At 43.1% G+C, this 26,815-nt stretch overlaps 1 protein-coding gene across 2 annotated transcripts in view; it reads left to right on the top strand.

The window, feature by feature from the left end:
• Nucleotides 1-5,704: 5,704 nt before the first annotated feature.
• Nucleotides 5,705-26,815, top strand: part of LOC148813839 (insulin receptor-like) — a 107,475-nt gene continuing 86,364 nt past the window's right edge. For both annotated transcript variants that reach the window (XM_088907426.1, XM_088907425.1), the window contains exon 1: nt 5,705-7,050. In XM_088907426.1, coding sequence (XP_088763552.1) covers nt 6,972-7,050 — 79 coding nt within the window. In that variant the 5' untranslated portion in view covers nt 5,705-6,971. The remainder of the gene's footprint in view (nt 7,051-26,815) is intronic.

Raw genomic sequence — 26,815 nt, 5'->3', positions numbered from 1 at the left:
ATCACGCCTGAACCAGAGCGGTGTACGGCTGCCAGCGAGAGCGGGGCAGCAGGTGCGCATTGCTGGTCATGTGCCGCCGCACACCCCGCACCTATTACCGCACCTTGCCCCGGGACAGCAGGGAGTCCTTATCCGTGCAGCTGCTTGCGGAAGTCAGAAAACACAGCGCAACGAGCTTTGGCCGTCTGGGCTTTTGAAAGACCACATCAGAAGCTCGGTTTTGTACTTCTGCTGTTATTGTTGTCAGTCAACCCCGAGCTGCAACTTTTGCTTTAAGAAAAATCAGCTCGCCTTGAACTATTTATAGATTTGTTGGGTTTTTAAAAAAAAACACATAGCCTTTCAACGCCGATCTTCTGCCTGTGTCACTTCTTATTTTTGTCTCTTGTCTGAACACCCCTAAGACCAATCTCTCTGGAAGTGGGAGGATCGCATTTATCTTATTTTGAAATGTGTTTTTGTCTGGTCTGAAGAGTCTAGGCTACGATGCCTGTGGTGTGCACTAATGTTGTGTCTGCATTTCTCTCATCTGTATTCTTCATCTTATTGCCATCTTGGCCAAGGGCAGACAGCCTAACCTCTAACCCACAGGCCTGATGCTAGGCCATTAAATTCTTCCAGGATTAAACTCTTACGCATTTACAGAGATCGTGCAAAAATTATGCAACATTGTACATTGTCCACATATATACGCATATATTGTATGTTATTAAACAGTGTAGTGGAAAGTTTATTTTTTGGTATGTTTGTTGAGCTAGCTGTTTAAATTTATGCTTTTATATTGTACATTGGTGCAGAGGTTAGCAGTGCTGCTGGGTAGCACTGGGGCCCTGGGTTTAATTCCAGATCTGGGGTGCTTTCTGTGTGGAGTCTGCATGTTCTTCCTGTGTTTTCTCCTCTGGATGCTCTGGTTTCCTCTCTCAGTCCTGAAACATGCTGGTAAGTTAATTGGCTTCTGCGGAAATGAGCCCTGTTGTGATTGTGTGTGTGTGTGTGTGTCTGTGTGTGTGTTTGTCACACGGCCTGGTGTCCTGTCCAGGCTGTACCTTGGTTTGCACCTGTTGCTTGCCAGGATAGGCTCCGCCTCCCCCGCAACCCTGAATTGCAAGAAGCATTTAGAAAAGGGATGGATATTAGCGCTAAATTGTTCCCAGTAGCAAGCAATTCTTTCCAAATTCCTACCCCAGCAGGAACGATAGATCTTTGCAGTATTATGACTCGGGCCTAGGTATATTCAGTGAAGGCTCTCCTCTTTGCTGCTAGTGTGGCTCCTCATCCATGAATGACACAGTACCCTCGGTGAGCTCACACCATGCACGTCTGGTCAGATTTAGAATTGCAGTGGGGCTGAGGACAGTGCTTTGTGTTGTGCAACTTCCACAGCCTCTCTCCTTTCAGCATACCGGCCCTGCAGTTGGACCCCTGTCTGCTGTAACTCTCAAGATCACAAGACAAGGCCGCACAAGAAGGAGAGAAAGAATGCCGTCTGTCAGAGACAGCCTGTGTCCCTTCATAGCTGCCCAGGCTCCAAGTCAGCACGATAATTTCTCAGGCCGAGAATTGTCTTTTTTTAGCTAACCTTACTTAACCCCATTCTATTATTCCCAGCTCAATTGCTATGATTTATCTTCTTCCACTCCACACGCCTGCTGTGCTGCGTCTTGTACTGACACCTCTTGGTGGTGGGACTTACTGCGGTAAGGGGAACACGGAGGCTTGGCTGTGCTCTCCCAGGTGAAACAGATCTGCACAGATCTTTCAGGAGCTGTCGGCACATCAGCGGAAACTGCCTTGTGAGGTTACAGATACAGGAGAAGAAAATTTAAACACAAAAAAGTACGTCAGATCTTTTAAAATTTCAGAAGACAAATCCCGGGCATTATTCAATTCAAAATAGTACAAATCACATTGTTATTATTACTCATAATAATTATCATCATCATCATCACAGACGGTTGGGAAATCAGTGTTATGTCCAAAAACAGCTGCAAATAATGTAAGTCAAAAGACTGTGGCCTCCAATTATCACGTCGATCAGTGGGTCATAATTATACAACTCGCGAACTGAGCCTTCACGCTTTGAAAGAAAATTGTGTACTCTCCATCATTTGTCCTAACGTGGAGGTTTTAAACGGAGACGGTGGCACGTCCTCTTTTGACAGGCGGTGTGATGAATCAAGCTCCTGCTGTCCCCGACGATGACGAGGGAAACCTCCTGGTGAGCGCACAGCCACCCTGTCCTTGACTTTCAGGTATTGTTGCAGTGCCCTTCAGACACCCATGGCACACGCACAGCGGACTTTAGGAATAATTGCACGCTCCTGTTTATTTTGAAACAGAAACAAAGCTGCATTCTGTTATTGCACTGTAGTGATTATAGGAGCAGGTAACTAAAGACAATAAGCTTGTACACAATGCCTACCATTATCTGCTGTTACGTCAGGAACTCGGTAAATGGTGTTTTCTTTCGCACTACTGTCCATCAGTCTTCTAAGCTGACACAATGCACGTATCTTTAAAACATGCCTTTTCAACTGTATGCCTTTTGCCTCTTGTACAGGAGAAAAGACATGAGCCCTGTTGTTGCGATGTGGTGGTTAAGTAAATGTATCTCATGTAATGTAAATGGAGCCAAAAACAAATGCTTGCTCACACTGCTGTCGGCCGGATCAGAATGCAGATGTTCCCTTGTTCTTTCATCACCACTTGGCACACAAAGGGTTAGGGTGATTACGTGAGGTTGGCCTCAGTGTGAAGTGGGTGTTGCTGCCAAGTGTCACCTGTGCCCAGGGGATTTTTACTAGCTCCCAACGGAAGTGGTTGAAGGATGTCTCGTGTTTAATGGCCTCAAGGCGTGAGAACATTCTTTCGGATCCTGACAAACAGACGTTTAACCAGACTGGAATCATGTGGAAGGACATGAGAAAAGGCAAGCCCTGTCGCTGAGTGAGCAGCATTAAGAAAGAGCAGGACTCCTAAGTGGCTCAAACAGCAGACGCACTATTTCGGGGGGCCTCCCGAAGTAGACCGTTTGCGTCGGGTTTGAGTCGGGGCTGCCGAGGTGCAAAAAGGCAAATGTCTCTGACAAGGGCGTGTTTCAGAGGAGTGTCCTGACGTCACATCCCCAACGGGTGCTGTACAGAGGACTGCAGCAGGAATCTAATTCCAGATTGGTAGAATGCAAAAAAAAAAAGAAAATAGCACCCTTCAGATTTCCAGGAAAAGTAAAAAAAATAAAATAAAGGCTCAGTAAGATACCACACTTAGCATGCATATACTATAAAAACTATGGTTAGAACAAAGGCTCAACATCTGCTACTACTAATTTACATGTATATAGTGTTTTTCACCCCAAAACGCTTTTAAGTTTGGGGACCTGCACCTCTGCCACCACTGATATGCAGAACCCCGTTCTGTGACAATGGCCTGTCCTTCTATACCAACACCCCCAGTAATTACCCCTACTCACTTGAACGGCATCATGGGATTGTTAATGACCATGTAGTCAACACCCCTGTTCAGCATTTCATCTGTAGGACTGCCCCATGTCAGCTTGGAGAGTGCCTCCTACAGATCTACAGTACCACTTACAACAGCAACCTGTTTTTTTATTAGAGGTCTCATACCAATACTGGCTAGCATGATCCAACAATCAGCTTACAAGAAAATAATGCTGCTGTCACCGTCATTATCTTGATACCCACAATGTGAGTTTTATTCTCTCCTGTTGTTGGTATTAAAAGTAGCAGCAGGTGCTTATTTGTTTGAAATGCCATTAAAACCTACTAAAATTTGGAACAACTCTCAAAAGCTAGAATTAGTTCTTTGTGAAGTTGTCATTTTCTTAAAAACTCCCGATGACTGTCAAAGGGCAGACAGACAACTGAGTTTTAAAAAATATATATTTGTTAAAAGGGAAATAGTGATGCGTATAGCCTGCAGGCTGTAGAGAGTAGGTCTGAGTTGTTTTGTGGTGTTGCCCATTGCAGGTGAAGATTTATTTTGTGCCAGTTGGAGCAGCTGAGACAAATAGTCCAGAGAGCTGAGGCTCGTGATAATGAGAATGGAAAAATGTTTCATTTCCAACCAGCCCCTTTCCAAGCTCCCATGTAAACAGCAAAAAAAGTTATTTAAGGAAAGCAGCCTCTTATTCAAGCAACCTCTCAGCCAAAAGATCGCAAAAGCAGACTTGCAGTGACCTGCTTTATTTCAGGAAAGTTCTCCTCTCACATATGAGAAACACACGGCACAGATATTGTGGAAGCGCTCTTGTTTTGGAGAACTCAAAAACAGCTTGCTGCAGGGGCCAGTTGCATATTTATCCACCAACAGAAAGAAGGAACCTTACTGATATAAATCTTATTTTGTCAATAAAAGCAAATCTACAGTGGAACACGGACTGCTATTAACGATTTGTATTTCAACAGCCCATTTAAATACAGACACACAATTAAATGTTTGGTGACGTTAACCTTCCAGCAGACAAAGGTGTTACTTACAGGCAGATCAGGTGCCACCTCCCAGCCCACTATAAATGAATTACTTTTAAACAAGGAAGTGCGTGACAGGCAAAAACATCTTCACAAGCGTTTCTGTACCCTTGGCAGAAGATCACACCCCTGCCAACAACAAGCTGATAATACCAGCACACCCCTTTTCTACCGCACTATCTGTTACAGTGGTCGGGCACTTCTTAATTAGCGTTAAAACAAAGATCGCATCACAGACCCTTTCTCACAGAATCATTTGCTGGATTTTCAAACAACAAAAAAACAGTGACTCGCCTATCTCATCGCCTTTTTAGTGTTCACTTTGTGTGTGTTTTCATCTGCAGGTCTGAGCCCCTCTCCTGCTGACCCGAGTGTGCCCAGCAATATGGAGTTCAGTCCTGAGAACAAAGCTGCCTTACTCCTGTTGCAGCACATAGACTAGTATTTGCACTATGGGACTGACACCTGAAAATATAGGTTTTGAAGTAGTTCAGGTGGGGAGCTGCGTCAGCTTGCGTGGTCTGCAAAGGAAGCAGTAATAGGTTTATTCCATGCTGAAAAGAGAAGAGCGAACACACAACGTTTCGCCTGCGAAGCCTTGAAGAAGAAGGCTTCACGGCCGAAACGTTGTATTTTCTCTCTTCTCTTTTCAGCATGGAATAAATCTATTACTTGTTCCTTTATAGGTGTTTAAGCCGAGAATCAACACACACACACATATATATATATATTACTTTCAGCCACAGAAATAAAAAAAAACAACTAGCCATCTAGCGTTTGGCTAATGACCTTTGCTAAATCTATGCAAACTGGGCGCTAGAATGTGTATAGTATGTTTGGAAGCCTATATCCTGCCCAAATATGAGACGGGTCCGTTTCCATTTTGTTTTTCAAGTGGGGCAGCCGTACAACACACCACGAAAGTCGTGCAATTACCGAGGGTTATGCTAAGGAAACAGCATGCATTCAGGTTGCACTGATGCACTGATGTCATTCCCCGGCGGTTCCAACCCCCTGAACATACTAAACATACACCCCCTCACCCCTACCCCCCCCCCACTCCCACTCGTTTCTGCTGACTCCAGGTCGTATTTTTTTTTAGGCTGTGAAATCCAGTCCGTATTTTGCGCCGTGCCTTGCGCCAGCTGACTGGCAGCTCTTGTTTACTGGCAGGGAGATACTGAGAGACTGAAAAAGGGGGAACTTTAGCGGAGAGAGAGAGAGAGGGCGAGCGGTACTGCAGATTTGGGGGGGAAAAGAGAAGTTTTTTAGCTTTTTTTTCCGCAGATTCGCTTGCTGTTGACGCGTGTTTGCCTTGCTGTCGCGCTTTTCGCCGTCGTCCGAAAATCTTTTCTACAGCCTGCTTTCCAAAAAAACACGAAAGGTAAATAACCTGTCCGGGCTCAGATTAGCCCAAAAAGACGAAGACGAAGAAGCAGAAGCAGAAGAAGAGAAAAACAGTGCGGGGAGTTTTGCACACTCCAGAAGCACCGTGCGTTGTTTTTTTTTTTATTTGTACTGTTAAGAAACTATTATACATTTCCATTGTTTGGGACGTGTTTTTTTTTAAGACTCTTTGGGAAACTCGCCAAAGAGTTGAAAAGGAAGCTGAGCGAGGAAGGACGTTTTTACCGAAAGGGAATAGCAATTTGCAAGATTTTTTTCGGATTATTTCCTGCGGAGTTCCTGTGATGTTTATTTTTCTATTGGACGTTGTAACACTATTTTCCTGTGATACGGAAAGGGCAGGGAAGGAGGGGAGGTTCGGGAGGAAATAATCGTGTATAAAACACAGTGAAACCGGGGATTAAAAACTAAACGTTTTTTTTATTTTCATGTCAACAGAGCTGCGAGAGGAGGAGAATACCACGCTTTATAAAAGAGCAGAAAAATTAAAGAAGATCTTTGTATTTGCAAGTCAAAATAAACAGTTTCATCTTGCAGAAAAGCAACAGCTAATCCAAGATTTTTCTCTTTTTTTAACCTTTTGAAGGAAACCCCAGCTTTTATGTGGGTATGAGCGACTCGCTACCCCTTAGGGTACCTCCTTATTAAAGCGGTTTGCTGGTGGGAATTATTTTCTCGACTGAAGGAGGATTTTGTCAAACAAACTTTACCCGATGGAAGTGGACGACAGACTTGTATCACTTGATTTAAAATGAAGCTCTGGGTTCGCCAAAGTGCTGTCAGAACCCAAGACCACATTATTTGATGCGAATCTAACCTGGCGAAGTAGTAAAACAACAAAAAAAGTTAATAATATTTTGAGTATTAAAACGCGTTTAAATCTTCCCTCACCCCCCTTTTTGGGGGTGGTGTGGTTCTGTTTTTTTTGTTTTTGTTGTGTGTGAAAAAGGCTTTCAAGCAAGAATCTCTGATTTTATAAACGATTAAAGGAAAAACTTTTACTCAATTTTTGGATTTTTTCCCCCTTTTAATCTGGCATTTTTTGGTGGATTTAAGGACATCACTGGGGTCAGAATGCGGTTGGACACCCCGGTGGTTGCTTTCGTTACTTTAATCTGCGTTTTAAGCAATTGCGGGATATCGGATGGAGAAAGTAAGTAAATCAAAGCTTTATTTTCCATTTAAGGATGGCGTTGGAACTCTTTCGCTGCGGCAGTTTACAAATGTGCTATTTATATCATAAATCAGTTAAATCGTTTGAGGGTATTTTATAGGCCTCGTGTTTTGTGGGACTGCTCAGATTGTAAGAAATGCAAAATGTATATATTGTTTACCCTTAATTTGAGTATTTACGTGACGTTTTAAAATGCGGTTTTTGGTGGGAGAACATTTCCTAATAACACTTTCTTACGGCGGAATAAGTCAAATTTTAAGTGTTTTTTTTGTAACATTTTTAGTTTTTAAATAATTTTTTTAGAGAATATACCAAGTGTTTACGATTATATTTTGAGGCCTGCTTGCGCATACATGAGCCCGAAGGCTAGATTAGCCTTTGTCGCGGGAAGAGGGTGGGATATAGACAGCGATTCTAAACTTAAAGGTCCGGGACTCGTCTGTCCGCCTAGGCCTGTGTTCACGTTGAACTAATAATGCAACAAATGAGATTCAGAAGTCCAGTGTTTTGTAGGATTACATGTGACCCGGGCATACATAAGATGTGGTGCGTGCTTATTTTTTTTCTGAGCATTGTAGGAAAGCAAATAGTTTGTCGTGTTTTTATTATGGCATTTTAATGTATATTATATAGAAAACTGCGCAGAAAATGTAAAAGAGACCTCCATTTGCAGTTGGTAATCTTAACCCTTTTCCCCTGTTGGTCAGGGTATAAGCCATATAAGTCTATATAAGGCACAGATTTGACCGAAGATTACCGTCATAAAATAATTTGCTCACGCACACAGTAATTTTTGAAGAACCGCGTTCATTTTGTTTATGCATTTTATCCACTCCGACACCCTATTGATACACTGCACTTTGCCACAAAGTACTCTGTGCGGGGGCTTAGTGTATCTCTGGGCAGTTGGTGTGGGTCATGGCAGTTTCTACACTAAATTTTCATCTGCTTTTCCGACTTATTTGATATGCAAAGCAAGGCGTCGATGTAGGCAGTAAGCGATTCTAGATATTTATTTTGATAAATGCATGCACGCACAAATAGGATACTTAAAGATTTTGGTAGCCTAGAACGTCACGACATTATGTTCCGCTGTTCAAACAGAAAAACAAAATCTTGTACACACCGATTTCATAACCTATACTGTTCTGTCGGTCATAACCCAATAAGAGTGGAAGACTAATGCTGACTTTTCCGTCGTGTAAAATACCCATCCTATATAGATGTGAACGGATGAAAATGTATACAAAACAAATCACAGCAAATGCATTTCCCCAACGTTTTTATTGAAGCTGGATTTATTTTAAAACCATAGAGAGTAAAAGTCAGCTTTTGTGCAACTTCAGGTGAATGCAAAAGTCTTTTTAAAACGTTTAATTAAATGATTCAACAAGTATTGAGGGGAGAAAAAATTAACAGGTGTCTGGTTCTCGTTTAAAAATAACCAGCTTTTAAAAGAGGAGTCGGCAAAGCAGCCAACACTAAAGATAACTTTATAATAAAAACTTTGAACTAAAGATCGATTACTACCCCGTGTTCCAAATTGGCAATAATAGAGGTATAGGTGTCTTGGAGATGTTTTCATGTTTATGCATCATTCATCGATATTGTGTCAAGATTATCTCAAAACGAGCGTTGTTAGAATAGAAACCAGCTAGTTTAACAAAGGGCACTGCTTGTTGATTTTTTTTTATATTGAAACAAACTTTCTCAAGTTCAAAAAAGGGGCAAAATGTAACGGCGGCTGTCGGTCAACTTTAAATTCCCCGCATGATTATTAGGGGTCTTTAAAAAAAAAAAATCTCTAAAAGAAAATTTGAAACTTGCACCTTTGGTCTAGTTTATTTCCGAGTTCTCTTAAGAACGTTTCGGAAACCGCACAGCCTGTATTTTTAAGATCTCTTAAGAGTCCTGTCACAATTTGTGGCTTTCGCAAGTTAGGGAAACTGTCTCGATTCAGATAACAACGCGTGTAATTCTGAAATAAAAGGCATGTACAAAATGATTAAGTACTAATTACTCTACAGCATCGCCATGTGACATTTCTGTTTGTGGTTTCGGATGAACTATTTAGCAGGCGTTTGTGTGAGGTTACTGTAGGTTAGTCCCACAAAATACTTCATCCAACCGAATTTGGCACCTCACATTTATTGCGAGTAAAGTTGATCTTCTTTGCGAATTAAATATATGAGCAGTAATAGTTTCAAACGTATTTTAAAAAGCGCTTAGCCAGATACACCCCTCGAATTCAAAACTCCTAGTATTCTTGATTTTTTTTTTCATAAAATGGTAAAATTCGTTCAGTTAGTAACTAAAAGTGTAAAACACCCTTTCTAGGAGAGATTTGGGAAAAAAAACAGGAAAATATCATTTGATATGCTTCAGTAAATAAGTAATCCATCATCCTTTCAAGTTGGCGCGGTCGGGGGATTCGGTGTCTAACCGGATTAAATGTAAGTATAAATAATTACATGTAGCTGAGTGATTTTGACATAAATACACTTAAAGTATTGTTAACGCTTAGTCAGGTAAACGGTAATTCATCTAAAAGTTAGTTTCTGCAATAGAAAACTGCCTGTAGTTTCATGCAGTGTTTTCGATACATCCCCAAGACATATTGTCCGGGTCAACACCGTTATTGCATTTTAGAAGAGGGTTTGTGATGGTGTGAGCGATCGACATTTTTCTAAAGCTAGAATATTTTAGGAAAACGTTTCGGAAATGTATGCAGTCACGCCGCCTGTTCGCAGAAACTCGAGTCGAAGTTGGCGATTTGAGAGGAATTCAAACTTGTTAGCTTAACGCGAGTTAAAAACGGAGGGGTGAGGTGAAAACGGGAAACTTAAAACCTTCTTTCAAAGGTGAATATAGTTGCTGTTTTTTTGTGGTCCTGTGCTTTCCTCTGTTCTGACAAAAGCGGGGCTTAATCCATAGAAGAATTTCAGTTCCTGCCATAACCGGATTTTATTTTAAATCCACTTCCAAAGGCGGCGGATATTATCTAGATCGATTTTCAAGCTTTCGACAAGTAAATGCCGTGTGGAAGTTCTTCCTTGCACTCCCTCAGAAGCGAGTTGCCATCCTTGTATTGTATATTTTTCCCCTCGTACTGTACCTGAAGTAAATTTCCCCTTTTGCAGCTCGGCTGTCTGGTTTTCGATGCGTTGACGCCGCTTCACTTCACTGCTGTGACAGATGCAGTGGAGCACTAGGTCCATGTTTTGTCCTGAGGTGATGGTGGTGGTGGGATAAATGCTGAATTTGAATCGAATTTATTTCCGACAAGCATACATCAAAGTTTTTTTTTTTAAAAAACACACAGCCATTACTTTTCACAACTGACAGAAAAAGTGTTGATTTTTGAAGACCCATCCTAGACTGGACTAAGATATGCTCTGTACTGGCTTGTTGAACCCCTATTGACTGTGAACTGTTAACCCTTCGTAGCTGTACTGTCTTTGTGTCTTAAAATAAATGACCCACGTTTTTAACACTCTTACAATATTAAAAACTGATTAAATCAGTGCTTAGCCTTTTATGCAAATACTTGTGTCTTAAGAGGTCTGGTTTGTGTGAGTCTAAATTAGCATGCCTCCTCAGCAGAGAGACTTGTCTTCCTCCTTGATTTTCATATGCAGCATTGCTTTTTTTGAAGGGGGAAAGTATTTATAGTACCATTGTGTGCGTTGCAGTGGCATGTGGTTCTCTGAGTTGGTGTGCTACGTTGAGCTGCACACAGGTTATTAAACCGACAGGAGGTAAGTAAAGTTGGTTTGGACTTGTGTAAATATTGCTGGAGTGACTCAGCAGCATATTGTAATAGGTGAGCTCTGAGGGAAGGTGTTTAAGATGCAGTGGCTAATGTTTGTAGCAGGCATAACTGGAATACCTGAGTGTTTTGGTCTTGACCTGTCAGGACACAGTTTCTGAGTGTAGGGTTGCTTATGTTCTGTTTGTGTTTCAGGATGCAATTAAGATCTGGCGATTTGCATAGCTATTTTTCATTTATCTCGTGCACCTGGTTAAGTGGTTCAGTTTGTTCTGACAGCTTTATAGGTGCTGTACAGGCTCTGTGCAGTGTGGCCACAGAAGGTATTTCTTCACAGTTGGAAGACGGGCATGTACCTCGACAGTGCTTGATTTCTCAACTGTGAGAAGCTGTCACATGATCCCCTGTTCCTCACTTTTTTTGTGCTATGAGTCTATTGGGGAAACAAATTCTAACAATGATTCTTGTGCTGCTCCTGTAGGTATGCCAATGGAGACAGTATTTGAACAGCTTGTTGTTAGCAGCTCTGCCTGTCTCCTGCTCACCTCCACGCTCACAGGCAGGGAAGGTTTAATAAAAACAGTTGCTGAGGTTAAAAGGCTGATGTCAAGTTAGTAGGTTTAGGGGCTGAGTTACACCTTAGTGACATTTTGAGCATGACTGCTGAAACTTAGAATTGGGGGAAATGTTTCTGAACAGCTCTTGTCTGCCTGCTTTCTCATGGAAACGATATTAACAGGGTACCAGCTTGATTCAAAGACTCGGCACGTCAGTCGGTAGTGATCTGCTGCCAGCCTGTTTTTTTTTTTTTAATCCTGCCATTTCTTTATGAAGTTTTTTACCCTGCTACCGTGAGAGTTTACATATAGGTTTTCTGTCTTACTTGAGAGCTCAGGGTCATGAGGGAAGTGGCTGTAAGCATTACACAAGAGGGGGCATAATCTGTCAGGTGATGGTAAAGGGGGTTATTATAGGAAAGACTGCTGTAGCATCAGCTCTGCAGGTATGGCTAGATGTTGTCCTTGCACTCAGGAGTGAGAGCTCTTCTGCTGGGAGCCTGGAATCCGATGGGCATCAGTTTTATTTAAAACGCAGCAGAAGCCCTTTGCTGTCCAAATTCCTGTGTGATAAAGACGGAGAGCAGCACTTCTTACAGATTTCAACATTCAGGATGTTTCCTTTTTAAAATGTGAGAGCAGAGACACGTGCTGTCCGTCAGGAAAAAAATGTCCTTTTTCGCAGCGAAACCCAAGCTTGCAATACAATAGGATACATTGAATTATCCAGAATGACATCCAGAAAAAAATGTTTCATAATTGTTTAAAGCTTACCAATTATTTCCAATCATCGTTTAGAGAATAAAGCCTCATGGAAAATCATTGTTGAACAGTCTTTTGGCACAGGTGTCTTTGAAAAAAAAAATGTGTTTAAAAGGGAGCTTGGATTCCATCCATCTGCTTTGAAGTATAGGAGTGTGTCTGTGGATGTAAGTAAATGATTGCGCTGATATTGACACCAGATATTAAAATCCTGTTTGTGGTTTCCTTTGAAACTGATGCATAACTGAGGAAATACACTTGTATCTCACACTTATTTGGTTGTTTGTGTGTCTGTAATTCTTACTGAGTTTAATGTAGCTTTAATGGTCTTGTGCCAGTGGCTGGACCTGAACTGGGAAGTCATATTGGCAGGATAAGGCAAGATGTTCATGTATGTTTGTAGGGAATCTGTCATCATGAAATCCCGACAAAACCAGAATAGTTTCTCAGAGCTGCTCTCTTATAGCGTTCATATCTGTGCCTTAACGAATCAAGCTATCTTTTATCAGCAAAGAAATGTGCTATTATATTGCAGTCATTTTGAAGAGGGCCACAGCTTAAGAGCATCTCTGCCACGTTTTGTGTTGAAAGAAAAGAGCTGTGTCATTCTTTTGAAAGCATCACGCTTTTAAAAACAAAGTGCGTAGTGTACACTCAAGTCGGCGTCAGATTGCCCCAGTGTACTGACTCTACTCGAGAGCAGCTCCTTAATTCCCAATTAAACACACCAGCAGCAGCAGAAGAGTGTTCTGAAATGATCGTGATCTGTCATTTAGTGCGGTTATGAAGTGACGTTTGAGTATGTGCTGTTCCTTTCCTTGGGACTGAGCCATTCATATTCAGTAAATCCCGGTTAAAATGTACTGCTCGTTCCTAATGGGTATTAAGACTTTCTTTGTACCGTTAAGCTGTTTTTGTGATCGGTTATATCTGTTAAAGGTATCTCTGTAAAATCTGTGTGCGTAATCTTAAAGGATCCCCTTTCTTAGATCTTGTCTGGAGAGATGTGCATGAAAGAGGCCTTCAGCTGCATCAGTAATATCTGTGCAATATCCTAGAAGTTACCCAAGTCACCTTGTATTCTTGCAAGACTGCAGAACGAGGTCACGGAGTCAGGAATACCGTTTCTGGGAGTTTGTTCATATTAGGTCACATACAAATGCTATTTGTCATTGCATTTTCTCTTCTTAGCAGTTTGGGTAACATTTTCCAGTTTGACTGTTGTTTGTGTGAGAGTAACCTCTCTGTTCACAAAAGTAACTTCTTTTTCAAAAGACATCTGCATCAATGAAATCGATCAGGTTGTAGTCCCCTGTTATGGCGATTAATTATTCAAAGACGCGGTCGCTGTTCGTGGCCCTTTACATACGGATGCCTAACTGGTATTTGTGTTCCACCTGCTGCCTTACATGGGACAATTGATTTCTACATAAACATTCATTTTTTAACCATTGAGGAAATTGTACATAAGTGAATTGATGAGTCCTCACAGTGAGGTCTTTGGTTAATCCTCTCAAAAAAACCATTCATGAGTTAGACAGTCCCAGCCTTGAGTTTTGCCTCCTCGGCTTAGACGAGTTCCCTTTCCGAAATATGCATGGCTTCATAATGCAGACTGTACAGTTAAGAATTCAATCGCCCTCCATTTGGGTTTGCAGTCCTTTTGACCTTTAAAACAGGGCAGAAATGCTAACAAGCAGGCATTCGTCAGTACGCAGCGCCATTAAACTCCTCAAGCCAGACCCTCTGTTTCTTGTCTGCCTGTGATGGATTACACAAGCTGCTCGGCTTTGTGGCTTTTAGAGAGCCGTTTACTTTCTTCAAAGGGGGCTTGAGAGTATTACTAAAGAGCACACCTTGGGCTGAAGGTTACACTTGAAATATCAAGTCAGAGAAGGGGGGGGGGGGGGATTGAGCAAAGATATGCGGGGAGATGCAATAGCAGCTAGTGCGTGACTTTGCAGTCTGATCAGACAGAAACGCGTTGTGCAGTTGTCAGGGCTGGCCCCCTTCTCGTTCCTCCCAGGCCTCTGAGCAAGTCGAGAAGAGGGAAATGTTTTGGGGCCTTGGCGCAGGCCTCTCTCACAGCCTGGCGCCAGGTCAGTCCCAGGCAGCGGAGACCGCGTGTTAACCCATCCCGTTGTGCACCCTGTACATCTGGATTTTTTCAGAATCGGTTCTTTCTCCTGAATACAGGGACTGTATGTGGGCTTCGAGCTGGCTGTGTTGGCACTGCCTAGTCACCCTCTGCCCACGCGCACACACCTCCCAGTGCCATATGGGATTCCTATGGAATTCCCCTCCGTTAGAGTGTATTCCTGTGGAACGGCTTCAGCCAACCTAGCCAGATTCGAGAAGGACTGCCGCCACACAGCACCTGACTACCCTAGGGAGGTCCCCTCCCTACTTCTCCTGCAGTAACTCTTCTCTTTGGATGAGCTTATGCTAAAAATGGGGATCACGGAGAGCCAGGTTCAGAGACTGACAGGATACTCTTTTAGCCTGTTGTCCAGCCTGCATGTGTTTACTGTTCCCTCCAAGGTAATATTTAACCTCTTGAGTTCTAACAGTTTAGAATAGATTTTTTAAATTATCATTGACAGTAATGTTGCTTGGTCCTCTGAAGCTTAAAAGCTTGATTAATGAGCACATTCATTAATTATGCTACATTGGATGGAAGGAGGACCTGCTCAACCTTGACCCAGCTGTGGCCTTTATTGGTCAGACCTTTTCTCCAAGGATGGAAATAGGAGCAGCTGCTCTCGAGTTGAAGCCCTAAATCACCCCCAGTGCATTCTGTCTGGCCCTCTCTGGACTGTGAGCTCTCCAGAGGAATTTCTTGATGGCCTCCCAATAAATGCATGTATCTGTGGCTTGTGTCGTCTCCTCCTGCTGAGGAGGAAATGGGCACCAGTTATCTATAGGAGAGCAGGTTTAGGCATTCTCGTGGAGGAACAGGATGTCTTTAATCACCTCCAGTTTTTAACCGTTTCTGCCATTTCAGGGTTGTTTGGGAGCAGCAGGCACAAGGTACGCCCTGGGGGGACGCTAGTCCGTCGCAGTCTTTAATTGTATGTTAATTGGTTATAGTTTTCTATTTGGGGCATATTTGCAAATTTGCTTTCAAGTATTAAAAGGTCAGAAATGATGAGTATTGATCACACCTGTACCAATTTCTCAGTTTTAGAACTAGCCTGGTTCAGGTGTGCTGCCTGAAATATAACTGGACCTATGCAGAAGGGAAAAAAAACTTATTGTGGGAGTATCTGATAGTGTTTTTCCCACCTGTCTGTTCATCATTACTTAATCAAATATTAAGAGTTATTTAATCAAGATTAATATTACGCATGTGAAGAGGCTCCACAAAGTTCCTTATGCTAAAGATCGGAAAGGTGCAACCTTGAAGCTATTTATTTCTGAATTGCAAGACAGAACAAAGAAACAGGTTTGCTAAAAGTTTTAAACAAGTAACCAGTTTACCAATAAAAGTTCTCAGTAAGCAATGGGGATTTAGAGGTCTGAATGAAAATCAGCAGAGACCATGTTCTTCCAGCCATATTGTTGTATGTATTAGAGCTGGGCCAACATGTTGATCCATTGATTGATTAATATAAAAAACATTGCTAAACAGAATCATTTCTTATCCTTGGAGAGAGAGCAGTAGAGGATACAACTGCAACTAGGTTTCTGGTAATGTGTTTACCCTCCTATTCTTAAATTTGATTATGGTAATTTAAATATGAGGCTTAAAGACACCCCACATATTATATATGCACATCTTCTCACTGTGCCTTTTTTGCCAGCCGTAGCTAAAGAGAAACATGCAGTTCAATTAAGAGTATGTAGCTTTTGAAAATGGTGATTCTGGTCTCGCTCGGTGTGCCAGCCATTTATGATGGTCTCTGAACGCCTCACCCACAGTCTTCACACTCAGCTTACCACCTTTGTATGCTGAAATCAGAAGCTGAGACGTCTGCCGCTCTTGCTCCTGGCCGGCTTTGTCAAAGCACAGTTTAAAATGGAGACAAGTCCGGTTTCAGAGCTGCAATGTTTAAAGTAGGCTTTTGCGCTAGTCAGTCCTCATGTGTACCCCACTTAGTTATGGGGATTAAGTTAACACTTGCATGACTGTAGTACTGCAAGTGTTCCAATCAGTGAAGTGTCTGCTGCCACTTAACCATTATTGATGGCAAACCTTAAGTCTTCAGTGTTCATATATTCCCCCATCGGAATGGGGGGAAAAAAGAGGAAAAGGGGACTTGGCTCTGTGTGGTGATGAAATTCTACTATATTGGTCTATAAATGTGTTGTGTGGGGAGTTAGTAGGATGGTAATATGCACTGTAAAGGAAATGAACTATTGTGTTCTTTTCCTGAGTGTTTCCTGTAGAGGTCTTATCTCCCAGAGTGCCTTTTTCAACATCTGTAATGGTCTTAATTTATAATCTTGTATCCAAGTGTGTCAGAAAAGCTTAACAGTTAAAAATAGCCCCCTTTATTTAATTATATATCTTGGCTAAAGACAGTAAGAATAAAAGCTCAGTTTTTGGCTCTTATGACATGAGTTTGATATGTAATTAAAAGAAAAAGTTTATATTTTGGTCAAATGAACTAAATTCTCAAAGTGCTCATCTGTGTTTACACAACTTATTCCATGGTGGGGGGTGTTCAGTCATGTCAGTTTTAGTTCCAAGTTTGTTTCTGCTACTTCTCTTTAAGGCAAGCATGGTGGCATTTCAGCTGAACTTCCTGTGCTGCATAGAAATAAATACATTGAAAACATACACAGTTGTTTTGACATTTTGGCCACTCTAATCCCTGTATGTTAATACACACAGGCTGTGTTTTGGATTTAAAAAAATGAGTATAGTGAAATGCAATTAAATTGCTGCTAGTTATCCTCCTCTAACCTATTGATCAGATGGTTAGTAATTATTTAGCAGAACCTTCCCCCCCCCCCCCCCCCCCCACATACACACTGGTTGAATGAAATCAGAAGGGAGAAATATGTGATATTTTGAAACTCTTGGGACGCATTAAGATTATAGAATATGAAACCCTCATTATCTGTAATCTGTTGCTTTCCAATATCAGAGTTGCAAGCGTGGATAGACACTGCAGAACAAGCTCACCTCTCAGCTTACACATCCCTTGGTTTTGGTGCAGAATTGAGTGGCCCTGAGGCAGTGCCTGATTGGTTACATTTAGATGAAGGACAGTCATATGACTGAAAAATAGACCTTTGACTTAGTCTCCTCTCTAGTTAATCACTCTCTAGCTCCTAGGTTTTTGCAAAGGAAAAATACAGCAATTGGACAGGCCTGGTTACAGACGTAGGATTGAGTAAAAGCAATTGAAAACGAAAACCATTGAGATCTTAAAAGCTCAATCATGCCGTTAGCCATATCAAAAGATTATCCATCTGAAGAGTGAGATTTGCCTTGCAGATGAGTCATTTTTGCTTTAGCAGTGGTTAATACATGCAAAGGCTGTGGTATGTCTTCACTGTTCCAGTTCTCACTGCAGAAATGAATTCAGTGCAGTTAAGCAAATACAAGATTTCTTTCTTCCCTAGTCATCCTTGTGATGATGTATGAGTAGCAGCTCAGCTGTAGCTCTGAGCACTCAGTCATAAAATCTGTATGATGCTTAGGGCTTTTGTGGTGTTAAACCTTTTGACAAGGTTAAAAGGGTGACTGTAATTTGTTTTACTTTGTAGGTGAATGTAATTAGGGTAGTGTTTATTCCCTGGTTAAAAAGGTTTTGCAGCTCATATTGGAGCTAATAAGGCAAGCCCATAGGGAGATAATTACGTGAATGCATGTCAAAACTGTTACATTGTATAGCCACTTCTGAAATGATTTAAAACATGTAAGGATTTTGTTAAATGAAACCAATGTTTCCATTTTAATATTTAAAAAGGGACTGTTGTTTTCCAGTTACTTTGTCATATTTTTGCAATTAATTTAACACTGCAGTAGTTAATGGATAGGTGTCTTTTAGAAATTGGGAAGCATGTTCCCTTTAACTCTTGCTAAAAGTCTTTTTAGTCAGAAGCAGCTACATGAAGCGAGAGGTCTACACAGACAGTTCTGGATTTTATTAAGTGGTGCACCTAGAGAGCATAAATAAACAATACAAATCTTACAGGATGCCAATTTAAGGTTTAATGTAGAAATGAAAAGCATTAGGCAACTAGAGGCTCAATTCTTTTGGAAGGGATTTCTAAAGAAGGGACAATAGAGTAAAATGAGTCCCAAACATTGTGAGAATAGTGATTCGGTTTGTGCATGGAGGAGATCGCAGTAGAAATATCTCCAATCTGTTGTTTGTGTGTCAGTGTGTTTCTCTGGCAAACAGCTGGGTCATAGATGAGTACTGCTGGTTTGGTGCCTTTTGACTTTGCTGTGATTTAGTTTCTGTGCGCTGCATTAGGAAATTTCTCTCATTAGGAGCTTCAAGACTTAATTTGACATACACTCCTCTTGAAAGAAGATGTTATTAAAGGGTCCATCTCAATAATGTATCAGGAAGATTTCAGCAAAATAAGATTGTAATTCTTTGTCACTTCAAACAGTGCATAGCTTTTTCATTTTCCTGTGTTTCACACTCTTTCCCTTCTTGGACTAACATCAATGTTTCTGCAACAAAATGCTTTTGCCTGACCTCTTCTCTGATTAAGATGCACCAGAGATAAAAGGTTCTCCTGGGTTTTCTTTGTGGAAGACTTATAAATTATTTTGAGTGCCAAAAATAGGGAGTTTGGCCAAATAATATGGGAAATAAGGGGAAGAAATGTGGTTAGCTTGAATAGCACTGGGGAGACAAAATGCTGAATAATTACTAGGCAATTTCGAAGACTTGTTTTATCTGTACCTTCTGGATAATTGAAAGGAACCTACATTGGATATGGTTTGTTGCTTGAAGAGAAATGAAAATGATTGCTTGTGCTTGGGGCGGTGCGGTGGCTGTGTGGCTAAGGATCTGTGCCTGTGGCTGGAAGGTTGCCGGTTCATATCCTGCGGCCAGCAGAGGGATCCTACTCCGTTGGGCCCCTGAGCAAGGCCCTTAACCCCAACTGCTCCAGGGGTGCCATATAAATGGCTGACCCTGCGCTCTTACCCCAAGCTTCTCTTCCTGTCTGTGTGTCTCATGGAGAGCAAGCTGGGGTATGCGAAAAGACAAATTCCTAATACAAGAAATTGTATAGGGCCAATAAAGTGATCTTACTGTAAAGGAACAGTCATTGCACCTGTCTCTATATGGATGGGTTTTGGACAGATTGCTCTTTAAACTGTGCGTGCCTGGTCCCTTTTCACTGGTTCTGTTTTCAATGTCATTGAAGACCCTTTTGAGGAAAATGGCTTTGAACGAGGCAGAGTAGCCTGTTGAACCTCGGCTCTCCCTCTGCAAGCGTTCAGAAGCGCTGGAGCCCATTTGTGAAAAAGCCGGAGAGGAGAGGAGCTGTTGACGTTTCAATGAGAGAAGAATTTATGTTTGTTTATAGAGTGCTAACCCTGGCTTGTTTGTTTACTGGCCTGTTAACTAACCAGAATGGAGCTGACCTCCTGCCTGGCCAAGATGGCTCTTTCATGTCACAGTCTGGATGTTTATGCGACGAGGTCAGGGGTCAAGGTGTCACCTCTGTCACAGCAGGGTGGCTGAGGGCATAGCAGGATTCCGGCCCACTTTGGCACCTCTGCTTCAATCTGTTGTAATTACAAATACGGCTTCTTTAATGCAAAATTTACATCATTTTTAACGATCAGCTTATGAGTTGTTTTTGATTGTTTTTCTCAGCGCCCTCCTGCTAAGTAACCGATACTTGAGTTTCTCTCTTGCCAGATCCAGAGGTTTTGCTTATTGACAGCCAAATTGGACTGGGGTGAGGTTTATCGCAGGTTCGTCATTCTGTACCTGGTATCAGAGGGCTTTAAAACCCAGTACCAGTATACTGCAGAAGGATTTCTAGAAAACGAGCTTTAAACCCTCAAAGCCCATTCGAGACGAGCCCCATTAGTCTCTCTTCATGAGTATCAAAGAAATAAAACTGATGCTTTTGCCCCCTGCGAGCCCACACAGAATGCCAGCACGGCGAGTCATTGCAAAGCCAGTCTTCCGCACGAAGACCTGAAGACACCTGGACACAGCTGTCGGAGTTGTCTGGAGCCTTAGATCTGGGGGGGGTGTTTCAGCTCTGGAGAATGCAAAGGATGCGTTTGATCCCTGGCTTTTGTTGGCTGTTCCAAAAACAATTCGGCTGCTGTCCTTCCCAAGTGAGAAGAATAAACCTGCAGCCCCCACTCTCTCTGGCTGGGCTCAAAGATGGAAAAGAAAATCCAGTTCGAATGCAGTTGGTCCGACTGTGCTGACTGGATTAAACACAACGCGGTCGTCCTTAACAGGACTGTGAGGGAGACGAGAAAGAAAGCAAAGCTGTTGTCATCCCAGCTGTCAAGCACAAGGCTGAATCACTCCTTTGAGATCGCAGACGTCAAGGTGAAGGTTGACTGCTCTGCACAGGCTATTCACGTCGGCTTGATCATGATTTTCAGGAGCTCTAGTCTTACATTCAGGTGAATAGTACAACCACCCCCCCCCCTTCACTGCTAGACATCCAGGTGCACATGGGCTGAAGTTTATGCCGTTCCTATCACATGCACAACATGTACAGCCCGTGCAGAGCTGTTAATCCTTCCCCAGTACACTGTGTTTTAAAGGGCAGGCGTGAGAATGGCACTATGCACGTTAATGGTTTTTAGAATACAGTGAAAAAAAATCCCACTCTGTTCCTTTAGATCTAAATTCGGGAAGCCAGGGTGAGATGCTTATTACTGACACTTGACCTCTACGTGTTGTAGAGTGCGGGCGATTTGTTACTTCTCTGTACCTGCACAGAGGAGGCTAGGCCAAGAGCTGGGAAGTGCAGTGGAAAGCTGGATATGAATTTTCCTTTTGGAGGATCACATGGAAGTCATACAGTTTGTGGGCTCCCCAGATTCCCCAGTGCTCAATTAGCTCAGTTGCAGATTTTTTCGCAATGTGCATCAACAGTAAAGTATATCTTAACAGCACTGCTGTTATCGACTGAACCTTTTCTCAAGGGTAAGGACTTCTTACACACCAGCTTTGCACAGCGCAGTGCTTCCAGAAATAACATGAGCTGTAGAGGCTGAGAGCAAAAAATCCCGCTGGATGTCACGCTGCACTTGTCAGGCATGGTTAACAAGCACTTTTAATAAATGCATTTATTTCCTGACTTCACAGGGATCATTGCCACTTTCAGAAGGACTGCTGGTGTCGGCTGGCATCTTCTGTTTTGTTAAGCAGTCAAGTGCGTTTACGCAAAGAAGGTGGAACTTTCTACCTTTTTCTCTAATTTCCAGGAAATGCAAACATTATTGACATAATAAATTAGTGCATAGCTTGGGGAAGGGTCTCCTTTGCTGTGGTTCCTCATTCCCTGTTCTTCTGTAGCCTGATCAGTCAGCATAAAGCCTGATTAGCCAACTGTGTGCTTGTGCATGTTGGGCAAATCATTTTGGTCCTGTTTTTCCTTGGAAAACAAATTCTGTTCAGGCTTCCAGCAGTGTTTTTTTGTGGGGGAGGGAGGGCAGTAAGGTTTCTCAGACCTGATCTTTGTAAACATCTGGGTCTCTCAGTGCAGTTATCATGTCCATGTCCAGCTGCTTGGAAAGGACTGTGGACTGCTAGCAAAATGGCACCTTTTCAGAAAAAATAACTTATAGAACCAGATGTACACGGTCTAGTTGAGGACAGAGTGGCCTGTTTTCTGAAAGATAATAAGCCCGAGGTTGGTTTCTATGGCAATCTTGTCAGCTTTTCTGTCTCCTCAACAAGCCCCAGTTTTTGCTAGCAGGTGAGGCTCAAAATCTCTCAGCAGAGTGACGTTAATTTTATTTTCCTGTTTTTCCTCTAAAGGGCAAAGTTTTTAAACCGCTGCGTGTTAAAACTTCAGCAGATGCAAGATGTTTGATTAAACTATAGTAAGCCAAAATAACCCTCACCTTCTCATATACACTGGTTAATGCTTCAGTCAAATTAGTTACATTGCAGTCAGGGTATCAGGGGTTGTTCATCAGTAGTGATTGATCACCATCAGATTGTTACTCGAAGACAATATAAATCAATTTCTAAAACGTGTAGAAGTGGTATATATAATCACTTATTTGAATTAATTGATTCAAAGATATTTTAATATTAAAATGAAGATCGATGGCCCGATGTTGTTTTCTTTGCAGCTTCTGGCACCTGTGGGGAAAAAGTTTGTAACCGCGTGATGTTAGTAACAGGTCTCTAAATTCAGAACTCGGCCACAGTAATTTAGATTTTAGTTTTTTCCTAAATGAAAAGTGGATATCAAAATCCTGTCTCACTGTGATGCAGTGTGGCACATAATGATCTTATCCCCGTTTGACAAGTGCAGTGTTTTTTTTGAGAACGACGAGTTACCCGTTAGGATTTGGGTGTAATTACATCAGTGCAGGAGTGATGCTGTTTTTGTCAAGTGTTAATATCCAAGGATTTACTCTCTGTGAGGGGAGGGGGTGATATTCAATTATTTTATAGATCCACCTAACTAGCTAGAATAAAGCAGTGGAGTGAGGAATACCTTTTTTTGAGCATGTGGAAAATATGCTTTGTTGTGTTTTGATCATTTTGGAATGTAATGCTCTTGGATATTCACAAATAAATCCTGCCCAGTCCTTCTTGGATATCAGTCATTTAACATGATCAGAATGTTTTCCCAAAGCCTATAAATTGACAGTTTGTAAAGTGTGTTCATTTTTTTTAAAAGCATAAGGCAATCGAAACTATTCTGTATCTAATTACTCTACACTGATGGGCTGAAAGAATTTAATCTTTTTAGTCTTAAATTAAGACTAGGATGAAATCTAACACAAGTATTCAAAATCCTTAAAAGCATTGACAAAGTCAGCAAATTAACAGTGAAACACAAACCAGAGGACACAAGTGGGAAAACCAAGAACGGCCGACTCTTTACTCAGAGAGTAGTGGGTGTGTGAAACAAGCAGTCCAGGCGGGTTGTTGACGCAGGACCTTCTTTCAAGAAACAGCTGGGTGAGATCCTTGGATCTACTAATTAAAAGGGCTGGATGGGCAAGTCTCCTCTACTTGGTAAATGTTCTTAACCTCAGTATGTTTTATAAACTACATTTAATGATTGCATTTTTAATGCATTGCGTCATAACAGATCTCATCTTGGACAAACGCAAAAGGAGATAAAAAGCCGGTGGTTGCTTTGGAGTTCAGAACCAGAGAAAGTCATGCAGAAGGGCAGAACAAAGCATTGCACTTTGTTGCTGCCTTTTTTTTTTGCTCATAGCTAAAGCCAGCCGTTTCTGCAAGGAGTGTGCTTAGTGGCGATTTTCTGCAGCGAGTCAAAATACTGCAGCCTGGCAGCTGCCAAATCCGTGCCACACGCTGTGGCTGGCGCCACGCCACGGAGGGAATTGAGCTGTGGTTTACAACGCCGTCGCCGAAACAGTAAATCTATTGTTAATGATAAAAACTACATGTGTAGAGATTTGGCTGCGCGGGCGCTGCTGCTCCTCCTGGTGTGGCTGTTCTCCGCCGAGGCGGTTGGGACAGAGTGGCGGGCATGCCGCTTCACCCGCTATGCGCCAGCCTCCAGCGCTGGCTGCTGAGCCGGATCAGGGGCGTTGATGATGATTTTAACGGCTGTTACGCTGTCGGAGGCGGTGCCCAAAGCTGATCTCGGGCACTTTAATTTGCGAGCTTTTTAAAAAAAAAAAAAGTAACGAGGCTGAGCTTCCCAAACTGCTTCCGCCTCCTCCTCCTCCTCCTCCTCTCAAGAGCTCCTTCAGTCTCCTGTTTTGTTTTGTGTCGTGCTGCAGTCAGGAACGACCTGCTGTACTTTTCTGAGAAAAGCAAGTAAATTAAAAAAAGCTTAAAGCACAAGAGGCTTGGCTATAACCTCTCTGCCCACATTCAGTTTGGCAGAGGTGCTGCGGTTGGGCTTAGCCCAGAAGCCGTCTTTGGAGCTTGAAAAGGTCGTCATAACCTGCACCCCCGGGGCTGGTGGCGCAGGGCAAAACCTTTGATTGAATCTGGAATGGGAAAAGCACCCCTAGAAACGGCCCATTTCGGCCCCCATGGGCGTCTGCCTGGATGGAGAGTGTGCCGGGTGAACTGGCGCTTAACTTCATCCGGCGAGGAAGTATCGGTGCTCCGTGTGGGAAACCAGCGGATCACTTTCTTTGGAATTCCTAAAGCCACGATTCCCACATAGGGAGGAAAAGCAGAGGAAGAGTTGTGTGAGATTCGGTTTGTTAACGCTGTGTGAGCGAGTGACCTTTGGCCCCTGGAACCAGAGAGTAGGGTGAGCGCCCCCTACTGGTCCCGCTGACACCTCTTCCAGCAGCAGCCTTGGCTTTCCCAGGAGGTCTCCCACCCAGGTACCGGCCAGGCTCACACCTGCGGAGCTGTGAGTTGCAGGGTGATATAGCTGCTGGCTTCTCAGAAGGGGGACACAATCCTGTCTTGATTCCCAGGCCTCTGTCCTTGTAGGAGACATTCAAGTGCAGGAACTGAACAGACCGAACCCGTCGTGCATTTTGGGTGCAATCCGAAAACTTTTGCAGAGGAGTGGGGGGTGGTGGGGAGAGGAACAAGGGAGAAGCAGGATCTTAAGGAAATGGAGCCGGTTCGTAAATGGCGAGAGCAGCCTTAAGACTCCGACCACAGCAGGGGCAGACTGTGGCCGTGTGGCGGCTTTCCTTCAGCTGGTGGTCTCCGGACCAGACAAGAACCCCATTAAAAGCGACCTTTTATTTTAGTTTTTTTCCAAGGCAGTGCTAATAAACCCCAGGCTTGGGGCTTCAGTAGCTGTTACTAATGCAAGTATTCATTCTCATGTGAGGGGCTAAAAAAAAGACTGATGCAAGAGTCCCCCCCTTTTGCTTGTCCTTCCTCATTTGTTAGCTGGAGGAGGGGGATTGCATCAGTTCAGCGTTCAGCTACTGCTTTCTTCTTGCTCCTTAGCGCTTAACTATCTGCTTTGCTGTCCTAGATGTCGCTCACTATGCAGTGCAAATGTGTTGTGCTATTTACTAATTTATTGGAGCAGTTATTTTGGACGCAGTACCTTGCTCCCAATAGCTACAACGGGCACAACCGCTGTGTCGCAAATTGGATTTAAACTTGCAGCCCTTAGAGTTACTTGCCCTGCTAGTTTTTCCCCTGCGCTTTTCAAAACGGACCATCACTGGGTCGTCGCGTCCCTCTGTGGGATGTGCAGGCACGGCTGGGAAGCTGAAAAAGACAGGAGTAGCTTGTTTATAAAAAAAATTTCCAAAGAATGTCCGAGAGGCTGTGGTTGCAAGCATAATAGGCATGAGTTCTGTGCATGTAACTGGGCACGTGTGAACAAAGATCAGCGCAGCAGTGGAAAACTTGATTCACCGTGCAGACTGGGGATGCTCCTTCTCCCCTGCATGTGGGAACCCAGCGTCCTGGCGTGCCATTCCTAGAGATCTTCATGCAGTTTTATGGAGACGCCTGTAAACCTCATTACCCTGTAAGAATGATTGATGATTGTAGCGTTTCTCAATTGTTTTCTTTTAAGAAAAAAACATACAAACCTCTTCAGGAATCTGCAGCTGTTCCGATAGCACTCCAGTAGAAGTCAAGAAGAGACTTATGCCTTTTATTTCCAAGCACCTCTTGCTAGTCAGTGGTAATAGGCATCGGTGTGCTCAGTTTTTCTGTGGTGTGTTTAAATATTTAAGGTTCTGCAGGGCTGGGTCAGGCCTTTCTTCACTGTATTGAGATGTCAAAAAGCTGATTTGAAAGATGCTTCCCTCTCCCGCATCGTGGTTTCTGTGGATTTGCCATCGAAATAGGCCAGCGAGCACACCGTTGCAAATCTTCAGTTTTATCTCTGGTTGTCTCTCAAAAGAAGTAATTGCATTGGCGGCAGGTTGCAGAAACAACAGCACCTGCACGTCTCCCCGCTGCCTGTAGTGGTAATCTTCGGGTTGCTCTGTCTGTCGGAGTAAACAGCTACTCTAGCTCGTGAGCGCTGCAGCCCTGTGCCCTGACTGTAAGCTAGCGGACACGCTGGGCTGTCCCACGCTGGTTCCCTTCACCTGCGTGTGAGTGAATCTCCGTTCCCTTGTCCCCCCACTGTAGATCCAACCTGACTGGGTTGCCAGCACGCCCGGGGAGCACTTGTGCAGCAGGCTTAGCTCTGGATTATAGTGCCTCCACTTGCCAGCCGGTGGAATGCCAAGGGGGGAGACTGGAAAGGCGGGGGCGTAGGTCAACCCAGGGCACAGAGGACAGAGGCTTCCATTGGCCCTGGCAAGTCCTTCTGCAGCAAGCCCACAGCCTGCCTCGGATTTGGCCTGGGAGCTGGCAGAGGCATGCAAGCCATCGGAAAATAGCCCCTGGATTGCAGTTCATGGGTCTGATGGCACGCAGCCTTAAACTGACCCTCAGATGTATTCCAGCTCTTGCTGAAGGGTTTGCGGTATCCCCTAAATAAAGCACATACCCTCCTCAGCTTTTCATACTGTATTTTTTTTTTTTAAGGGGTGGGGGTTTAGGTGTTTGAATGTTTGCCCTGTTTCCTGCACGTTACTCTGGGACTG

Source organism: Atractosteus spatula, chromosome 28, assembly GCF_055471065.1.
Source record: "Atractosteus spatula isolate fAtrSpa1 chromosome 28, fAtrSpa1.hap1, whole genome shotgun sequence".
Lineage (NCBI taxonomy): Eukaryota > Metazoa > Chordata > Actinopteri > Semionotiformes > Lepisosteidae > Atractosteus > Atractosteus spatula.
The sequence above is the reverse complement of the archived record's forward strand: the minus strand, read 5'-3'. Positions and strand labels throughout refer to the sequence as shown.